Source organism: Quercus lobata, chromosome 2 (genome assembly GCF_001633185.2).
Source record: "Quercus lobata isolate SW786 chromosome 2, ValleyOak3.0 Primary Assembly, whole genome shotgun sequence".
NCBI lineage: Eukaryota > Viridiplantae > Streptophyta > Magnoliopsida > Fagales > Fagaceae > Quercus > Quercus lobata.
In genome coordinates this window covers 29809747-29820443 of record NC_044905.1, presented here as the reverse complement: position 1 = coordinate 29820443, position 10697 = coordinate 29809747, and the positions used below count along the sequence as shown (strand labels likewise).

General features: G+C 32.9%; 1 protein-coding gene across 1 annotated transcript in view; it reads left to right on the top strand.

Moving 5' to 3' along the window:
• LOC115975253 (3-oxoacyl-[acyl-carrier-protein] synthase I, chloroplastic-like) overlaps window positions 1-3512 on the top strand; it is a 4216-nt gene extending 704 nt beyond the window's left edge. The window contains exons 2-8 of the mRNA XM_031095965.1: window positions 1186-1541; window positions 1627-2058; window positions 2188-2361; window positions 2476-2589; window positions 2712-2813; window positions 2921-2987; window positions 3171-3512. Of these exons, the coding sequence (XP_030951825.1) occupies window positions 1186-1541; window positions 1627-2058; window positions 2188-2361; window positions 2476-2589; window positions 2712-2813; window positions 2921-2987; window positions 3171-3238 (1313 nt within the window). The 3' untranslated portion in view covers window positions 3239-3512. The remainder of the gene's footprint in view (window positions 1-1185; window positions 1542-1626; window positions 2059-2187; window positions 2362-2475; window positions 2590-2711; window positions 2814-2920; window positions 2988-3170) is intronic.
• Window positions 3513-10697: the final 7185 nt, after the last annotated feature.

Here is a 10697-nt window from a genome sequence, read left to right as displayed (position 1 = left end):
TCCCTATTTATTATGTATTGCTTTTACCGAATTTTGTTACGTATTTTATTGGTATGAGAGTAGATATAGTTGATATTGGATGAGCATACACAGTAAAGCATCTAAATAATTTAGCTTTTAATAACTCAAAACACTACTTTATCTATTTTAACAACTCACTTTATAATATACATTACAACAAAAGTTTTATATTAACATTTAACACATTAAAATAATATAAATAACATAATAAAATAATATATTTTACACAATAACCAATAACCACAACCATCAATACATTAAAATACATTTTTTTTTTTTTTTTTAACACTCCACATTAAATTCTTTCAGCAAAAAAAAAAAAAAAACACTCCACATTAAAATTTTTTTTTTTTTGTTTTGAGTTTTGGGCAACAGTGGGCTGCTATGATAGCTCAAAGTTAATTTTTTTTAAGTTAAGCTGCTTTGCTGTAGCCACAATTTTGGAGAATTGGTTGCTAAATTGACTTTTTTTTGTCAATTTAGCAACCTCACTGGGGATGCTCTAATGATCTCTCTTTCGTGAGTTCTACTTCTTTCTATAAACTTTTTGGGTTGCTCTTTAAATCACAATTTAAGGTCTTGTGCACTTGGTAGGTGTACTTGGTGAAATGTATATCACTCAACCATGAGAATGAAGTTCTCTGATGTAAAATGTATCTGATATTGAGAAAAAGCCAGAACAATATTTTGGGTTTTACACCTCTTAAATTGTGTACCTTGTAGATGAAGTATATCCAATCCCTGTCTATCCTATCTTTCCTTACCTTGTTTGCAATGACAGAAATGGGAGTATCTGGAACTCTCTCCATCATTGTAGCAACATGGAATGAGTATTTCGCAATGCCTCATCAAACTAATCGGGGCCAGCAACATCATGCTCTAGCTATATTTTGTTGACTAATTTCCACCCTCACTTTGTCTCCCTAATTGCAACATTTATTAGCCACCGTTTTGGCTGGTGCACTTTAATGTTGTTCTTTATAGATACTGTTTGGAATTTCTAAATGTGCTTTTTCTTGATTTATCTTCTTTTAATTCAGCCACTCTTTTTTTTTTTTTTTTGTAATGGTTGATTATGTATTATACATGTTTCTTTCAAGCTTGACGTCTAGCAGGGCATTATCTTGGATTATTACTAACTTGTTTTCGATTTCCCATTCTTAGCTCCAAAATGCAGAATAATTAAGGCCCATGCTTCGACAATTTCAGCTCCCACACGGGAAACGGATCCTAAAAAACGTGTTGTCATAACAGGAATGGGCCTTGTTTCGGTTTTTGGCAATGATATTGATACATTCTATAACAAACTTCTTGAGGGGGAGAGTGGGATTAGCCTAATTGACAGGTTTGATGCTTCAAACTTCTCCGTCCGGTTTGCAGGTCAAATTCGTGATTTTTCTTCCAAAGGCTACATTGATGGGAAGAATGATCGCCGGCTTGATGATTCCTGGAGGTACTGTTTAGTTGGTGGCAAGAGGGCCCTTGAAGATGCCAACCTTGGAACTGAAGTTCTTGAAAAAGTTAGTCATTCTATGAGCAGCACATTGTAGTTTTATCAGCTTGTACATTAAGCATTGTAGATTTATCATTTTGCATGCCCTGCAGATGGACAGAACAAAAATTGGAGTTCTAGTGGGAACAGGCATGGGAGGCTTAACAGCATTCAGCACTGGAGTGGAAGCTCTAATCCAGAAGGGATATAAGAAAATCACACCATTCTTCATTCCTTATTCTATCACCAACATGGGTTCAGCATTGTTAGCTATAGACAATGGCTTAATGGGACCTAATTACTCCATTTCAACTGCTTGTGCAACGGCAAATTACTGCTTCTTTTCAGCTGCTAATCACATTAGAAAAGGTGAGGCAGAAATCATGGTAGCTGGTGGGACTGAGGCTGCAGTCATGCCTACTGGGGTTGCTGGGTTTATAGCTTGCCGGGCTTTGTCTCAGAGAAATGGCGAACCCCAGGGAGCTTCGAGACCATGGGACAAAGATCGTGATGGTTTTGTCATGGGAGAGGGTGCTGGAGTGCTGGTACTTATACAATCATACAATGTTCTTTCAATTTAATGCGATTTAGCTAATGTATTTTCTTCCTTTCCTAACAATTGTTTGTCTAAATCTTATACTCCTAACAATACTAATTTTTCATAAACCAAAAAGATTATGGAGAGCTTGGAGAGTGCAATGAAAAGAGGAGCTAAAATATATGCAGAGTATTTAGGTGGTGCTATAACATGTGATGCTCATCACATGACTGATCCTAGGTCAGATGGCCTTGGAGTTTCATCTTGTATAAAGAAGAGTTTAGAAGATGCTGGAGTTTCTCCTGAAGAGGTAAACTACTCATTGACCTCAAGGCTAAAGTATTTCTCAACATCTATATTGAGATATTCTATAAGGTTATATACATTCTGATATATATAATCATTTTAAATTTATGATTTGCAGGTGAACTATGTGAATGCTCATGCAACATCTACACTAGCAGGGGATTTGGCTGAGGTCAATGCAATCAAGAAGGTTTTCAAGGACACATCAGAGATAAAGATGAATGGGACTAAGGCAAGAAACCTAAAGACCATTCCAAGTGAAACCAATTCAAGTCTTTTAATGAGAACATATTCACCAAATTAAATGGTCTAAAGTGAAAAATAGCTAATTTGTTGTTGTTTTCCTTGTTTCAGTCAATGATTGGACATGGCCTTGGTGCTGCTGGTGGGTTGGAGGCCATAGCAACTATAAAAGCAATTAACACTGGCTGGTTGCATCCAACTATTAACCAAAATGTACTACACCTTATTCCTAGATTTCTCATATTCATATGCGTCATTTTAGCTAATTCCAATGGTTTCTTAATGCATTTCATGTTCATATATTTTTATTTCTTTTGTAGAACTTGGAGCCTGATGTTACAATCGACACTGTCCCAAACGTAAAGAAGAAGCATGAAGTGAATGTTGGTATGTCAATAACCTTTGTGCGTGTGTTTGTTTTGTAGGGAAGTTGATGAATTGCTTTCAATAATATTTTGCAACAAGAAGCAGTTTTTCTTTTTATCATTTTTTGTTAGTAGTATCTGAATGATGACATAATGGTACATTTATTCCAACATTTGACTAATCAAAATTTTCGATTTTCTGCAGCTATCTCGAACTCATTTGGCTTTGGTGGGCACAATTCAGTGGTTGTCTTTGCTCCCTTCACACCCTAAATAAAACTCAACCCCACCTTCACCTTTCTATAATTAGAATCATCAATTTTGAGATGTTAAAGTTGTTGGAAGGATAAAAGCGTTTACATGAGTATTGCAATCAAGTGTGCTATAATGAGTCCTGAAGGCAATGTTCCCTTCATCATTGTTTTGATGATTCAGATTTAGTGATTTTTTTCAGTGAATAAAGCATTCATGCCAAATTTCTCTTTGTTGTTCTTGTGTATTTGTGGGCTTATTTGCTAAGAATGGAATTTTGGATTATATTGTTACAGACTCATGTCTAGTGGGTATGACTTGTCAGATTCAGGAAAACAAGTATGTTTTTGCCTATGGACTGATGGATACAAACTTTAAATGACATTATAGCTAAAATTACAAGGACACATAAAAGAAAAAAAAATAAATTGATTTTGTTCATGGATCCAGTTTACTTCTAAGAGTTCACGGCATTGAGACCCTTCCTAGCCTTTCTTATTTTGTTCAATCTGCGTCAGTCTCTAAAAGAGACGGTCAATGAGGGTCCCATCCCAACATAGTGGTGCCTCCTTTCAAGTTTCAACAATTTTTCCGTGAAATGACAGGGGAGATCATAGAATGTGAATTCAAAGTCTTGCCTTCTGTAATTTGACTCAGAAAAAAGGATGATTATGAAGCTTGGTTTGACTGACTGTACAAAATATATTTAGTTACATAATTATTTCCTGAATTCTGCCATTTTCCATTAGCTAGTCCTATATAACTCTCCACCTTCTATAATTCCAAATTTATCCTACTATTTAAAAAAAAAAAAAATGATGATACTAATTAAAAGGAAGATTTAAGTGAAATATATGGCAAAAACCTTATTCATCACATCAAACCTCAGGAGAATGTATCTATCATGACTGGAGGAAACTCTTTACATATATACACTATAGTACTCTAGGACTAATCAAGTTACAATTCAAATTCATTGCAATTACTTCTATAGTTTAGTTTGACCTTCTTCTTTTTTCTTCTTCTTTTTTTTAATACGGTCCAGTTCAACCTAATAAACACCTAATATAGGATTCGTTACACAACCTTGCCACACCCATTTATACATTTTAATTCACATAATCCGGGCCTCCGGGGTACAAAATGTCCATTAAATTGCATCATTGCATGTGTCATCCTTTGCTTTTACTTTGTATCACTGTATGGATGGAATATCACATTCTACCAATTGTTTGAGAAAGAATGTTAATCATAGAAGAGAGGATTAAATATGATAAGCAGGTTCTACTTTAGCAAGCCAACTTTTGCAATTACTTGCCCTCAGAAAGGTTTGTCAAAGAATCACTTTGGACTGTAATTTTTGGCTGGTTGAAGGGTGCCCTTTGAGATTCTATTTGTAGATAGCCTAGAAGTAAATTAAAGTAATCCAGCTTTTACACTGTCATTAAAGTTAGTAAACCCACTAGTTTGATGCTGATTACTGCTCTGGTGAATATGACCAAGAAGATGGGTAAGCTTGATGTTGACATTGAGGACTTAGTTACTGTACCGTCTCTTCTAATCTATTAAATTAACTAAACCCCTAAGTAAGGTTCCTATGATAATACGAATGGATTAGGATGTTATTACCTAAATGACTTTTCAATCTTTTTTTAATCCCAAGCCACATTATAAGGGCCTTTAACACTAAAGCATCATGAGCTTTATAACAACTTATTAGTATAATGAAATGTTTAATTGTGGGAATATGCCTTTGGAAGATCCTGAGTTTACTTCTGCAATTCTGTCCCATGATGTATTCACATATCTGACTTTCAAACGTTTTGTTACCATAATGAAGATTTCAGTCTGCAATTTATTAATCATTCAATCCTTGCCTTTTTACTTCTAGTCCAAACCAACTTGATGCAGACTGAAATTTCCATAATGTTACTAACTTATATTTTAAATATATCATTCTGATTCCCAAGCATATAGAATAAACCTCATATTAAAAATAAGAGCTCAAATATTTTTTGAATAAAAATTTAGGTATATTTTCATAGAATAAAACTGATGGAGACCTTCAGACCACAAATTACAGAAGTTGAAGCATAAAAGGGCTCTTTTCAGGTTCATTGAACTAAGCCAAAAATTGAAACTGGAGAACAGAAACAGACCGTTGAACATGTCATTGCCTGAATAAAACAGCCAGATGAGTTTTAGTGCTGGATGATGATAGAATATGCTGTATTGAGTGCATAAAACTCACACTTCTACGAAATTAAGGGAAGTGATTTAGCTAATTGTAAGTGGTGGAAAAAAGTGATAGGGTCATGTAAAAGTGATATACAGTTAGTTACAGTTTGCCACATAAGATAATTGTGAAAATATGTGTGGAATTAGTTGTAATTCTAGAATAACTTGATCTATCCTCTTCATGACCAATCCGCCCAAGGACACCCAAATCCACACTCATTTTCATAACATGTTTGGGTGTCAAACTCGTGATTTTATATCAGTGCTTACACACATGACCACCATGGGTTCTTGGTGAAAAAGTGGATTTGGGTGCACTAATCACAAGCTGACACTTAAGCATATTATGAATTCGGGTGTGTTTCAGGAGTTTTCCCTTCGTGACACCTCTTCGAGACGGGAAAAACCTAAATAGGATAAGGCAGGTTAGGTGACACGGAGCTTTTTTGTGATGCCTATTTTTAGGCCAGTGGATTTCAAGCTTTTGAAAATCCTTATTACACAATCGATCCAACTCTTAGCCTGATTTTGATTTTTGAACACCATAATGCGACATGGTATTAGTGGAGGACCATCAAACCCGACTAAGCTTATCATCAATTGCAGGGGTTGAACAATATAGGATAAGGCGGGTTAGGTGACACGAAGCTTTTTTGTGATGCCTATTTTTAGGCCAATGGATTTCAAGCTTATGAAAATCTTTATTACACAATCGATCCAACTCTTAGCCTAATTTGGATTTTTGAACACCATAATGCAACATGGTATTAGTGGAGGACCATCAAACCCGACTAAGCTTATCATCAATTGCAGGGGTTGAACAATATTGAATCATATGATTAAATACTAATAACATTGCAATATCTCTATAAAATGTGTCCATTAACAAAAAAGCCACCACTAGCACTCCCCAACAAATTCTGAAACCAAAACATGCATCAACTGTGTAAAATGATCTTTAGACCCCACAAAGAAAAAAAAATGTGAAATGAAATCAGATCATGATGATGTTGAGCCCTTCAGCATCAGAAGCTGAAAAAAAAAAAAAAAAAAAAAAGGACTTGAACGACATACAAATGTCCCTCATAAAATGTTTCCAACTGGCAATTGGAGATTAATTTCCCTTTCAGAAATTGCTTAGAAATTTTCGAAGTAAAATGTTTATACACCAAATTTTTGAGTGACATTTAAATTGGTTCCTTAACTTTAAAATATTTCAATTTTTTCCATCGACTATTTTAAATTAATAATGTCAATATATCCCTTCTACCACAATTCATTACATTTTTTCACTATTAACCCACCTAAAAACAATGTCTTTTCCCCCCTTATTTTATACGGTATCTAAAATGATATCGTTTTTAACACCAATATGCTAACATATGTTGATAGAATGGACACATTGAGAATGTTGTAATATACTCAGTAGTATAAATTACAAGTTCCTCAAAAAAAAAAATAATAATAATAATAATAAATTACAAGTTTCAAAAGTTAAATGATCGATTTAAAAAAGGTCCCAAATTAATGGGTAAAAATAATATTTTAACCAAAATTCATGGAGAACGAAAAAAAAAAATCTCAGTATCTTTGTTCCTGCACTCACATCACATTTTATTTTATTTTTTTATAAATACTTTCACATCACATTAGTAATGTTTAATGAAGGTGTTCGAATATGCTTAGTGAACAGTTGGTCTTCTAACTTCATAAAAAAAAGTTTTAAAAAAAAAGTTGGGTCTTCTTATAAATTGTCATCAAACTCAATTTGACTGATGAAAACGAAATTCAGCCATTCTAACACGGTTCAACAACTAATTATGCTTAACTTCGTATTGTTGGTCGGTAATCTAACATTAACCCTACCCCACATCCTCATATATAGAATATAGAGAGAAAATGCCATATTTAATCTCAATATTTAAAAAATAAAAAATAAAAAAATTTAAGTGCTTGTCTTGAATAAAATGTTATTTTCACACAAGTAAGTTGAAGACATTGTTATATATTTATATCCTCGCGTGCTTTTGACAGCGATTGCCAACATCATGCTAATGGCATGGCTCATAAGATCTTATTAATTAGACTTTGATACCACCGGGCCAAGTGGTACCCGGTTCACCAAGTAATCGTCAGTGCGGGGTTCTATTCCCGTAATAAACATACTATTTTAGTTAATTTTTACCTTTATTTACAGTATTTTCAATAAAAAATTTTCAATTTTAACAAAATAAACAGATGTTAAACCAATCTTAGTGTGTGTGTATATATATATCAGACTCTTCCTTGGAAAATAATGCAGACCCTTTTGTTTGTTGTGGCATCTGAAATGATAATAGCAAGGGTCCCTATTACCTTCTGAGAAAAGCAGAGGCTGCATGGAAGACAGGGTCGAATTGAACTATGTCTAGGACCATTGTATAGCTACTGACTACTGAGACAGAACTCCATTATTGGTCTTTGCAAAAGCTATCACACAGAGAGAGAGAGAGAGAGAGAGAGCTTTGTCAGAAAATCGTACATGTCAGATCTGTGAGGACGATTTGTTAGTCGAATCGTATGTGATATCGTTGTGATTCGATTATTGTCTGAAGAAAAATTCTAAGACCACCTGAAATGGAACGTGTATCACAACTTTTGACGTGGCAGGCTGCAGTGATGAAAAAAAAAGTAATAGATTTATGTAAAAATGACAAATAATCAATTACAATTTAACACATAAAATAATTGTAACAAAAATTGTGTCAATTTACGTGGTAGTAGAGTTATTCTTGTTTAAAACGGAAGGTCATTGTTTGTCGTCTTTTAAAATGAGTTGTAGAAGCGATATCAAGTTTTTGAGGACAAAATATGTGACATAACAAATGCATTCCATCAGGGTTGGCGTTACTTAATGGCCAGGGTGAAATGAACCCCCGACCTGCGATTTTTTTTTCATATTTAAATTTTTTTACAAAAATTGTTTTGACTCTCATAAAATAAATTTCTGAACACTCTTATCATAAATTTTGTTTAAATCTAGCTAAAATAAACTTGAATAGGATTATTTAAATGTTATTTTCACAATAATTTCACAATAAAAGTTAAGTGATAAGTTGTAACTAGTTTTTATTTTGACTCACAACTAACATCATTTTTTTATATTTCTTTTTTGCTAATATATCACTTTTTTTTTACCTATTTTTAACAACTTGCCACTTATATTTTGTGGTGAAATTTTTGTCAAGTGTTGTGTCAACGGCACTACTCTTAAAAAATTTAATTTTATAATAAAGAAAAAAATGTTTCAAAATTTTGCTCATTTGTTAAAAATAAATAAACCTTCTATCTAGGACTCTAGCTTATTTTTCAGTTGACAACAAAATGAAGTTATTTTTCCCTGCACTTTTCTTCTTCATTAGCAAAAATTTACACTACCATTCCAACCAACTAATTTATATTTATATCCGTGATTTTTTTCTTTATTCTCTCTATCTCTCTTTCTCCAATCTATGTTTTCTGAGCTTTTATCTTTGTTTGATCAAGTAGTTTTCTTAGCTTTTATCTCTGTTTGCTCCAATTCTAAGAGAGTGACCATGTGTATGGTTAAAAAACCGTACACTTCAAAAGCAAAAATTTATATCATTTTATTTTTTTTTCTTAGTTCACATTTACTCCTAGTCCCACTCCTAGGTTTGCTATTATTCTTCTCTATCATATATTTTATTTAATTAATATTACTTATATATATAATAAGTTATTATGCATTCAATGGTTGTTGTCTTACTGATCTTCAAAGTATTAATAAATTTTTTAGACTATTACACGATATGGTTGTATTGTATACTAAATTGTATATAATATGGAAGTTGTATATACAAAATAATAATAATAATAATAATAAATAATCATTTTATTTTTTAATCGCCCCCATGATAAACTCCTAGTTCTGCCACTATTGACCCTCCTAAAAAAAATCCCTAGAGCCGCCACTGCATTCCTTGACAAAAGTTGCCAGTGGTGTTACTAATGAAAGAAAATTTTCAACTTTTTTATAATTGTTGGAGGGGAATTTGAATCCTAAATATCACTATTGAAAACACCCAGAGATATTAACTAATTAAGGTACAAGGCTCTTAATCAAAATTTTTGAACTTAATTTCATTTCTTCTACATAATTTAGAAATGCATTTAAAAAAAAAATACAAGGATATACTTAGATTTCTTCAATAAAAAAACTAGGGATTACCACGGGTCAAGTTTGGGTGGGTTTTTGTTCCAATCACTGTCTAATTCAGAAATTATTAACAATGAGGGAGGGAGATGTTGGGGAGATAAACATCTTTGGGGACTATGTTATATTTATCACTCATTATTCTCATAATTATTCAACGTATAACTTTATTTACATGTATATACCTAATAGGAGAGAGAGTGCACTTCACAAATAGATTGCGGCCTCCCATGACTAGATCTTGAAATTGTCAATAAATATTCGGCTTCTCACGGCCAAATGTTGGCCTAAAAATGTTGGAATGGCCTTCCAAAACAACTATTAAGAGATTTTGCTATGCAATAACAATGGCCACCCACGATATATATATAGGGGATAAAGATTCGGCCTCCCATGGCCAATTTTTGGTTTCACGAATGCTAGAATGCCCTTCCACAACAACGATCAAGGGATTTTGCTATGCAATAACGATGGCCATCCACGTTATACATGTCGAGTTTTTGATCAATCAAAACTGCTAATACCATCTAATATCCAACCAATGAGGATCGAGTTTTATTGCGTGAAATCTAATACCATCTTTCCTTTCCAATAACTCTTATCTTATATAAAATTCTAAATATATGATTCATGATTGTTACATCAAGTGGAACCGGGAGATTTAAACCATAGTTTTTTTTTTTTTTTTGTGTGTGTGTGTGAGAATGACATAGTTCTTTTTCTAAAGAAATTAAGACAATTTTCCCCGAGTTACAAGACTTGTGACATTTATATCAAAACTTATATAATATTAAAAAAAAAAATGCATGATACAGCTACTTTTTTTTTTTTTTTTTAAATCAGTAATTTAGCAATAATTAAATCCTATAGGCCATGACAGTATCAATTGACTAACTGTACATCACTACATCGTATTAGTATATATTCTTTTTTTACATCATTGGTTTTCTTCTACTTTCACTTTTTTATTTTTTAAATTCCTGAGGCTCTAACTATATATTGATTAATCAATTGTTATTACTAATTTAC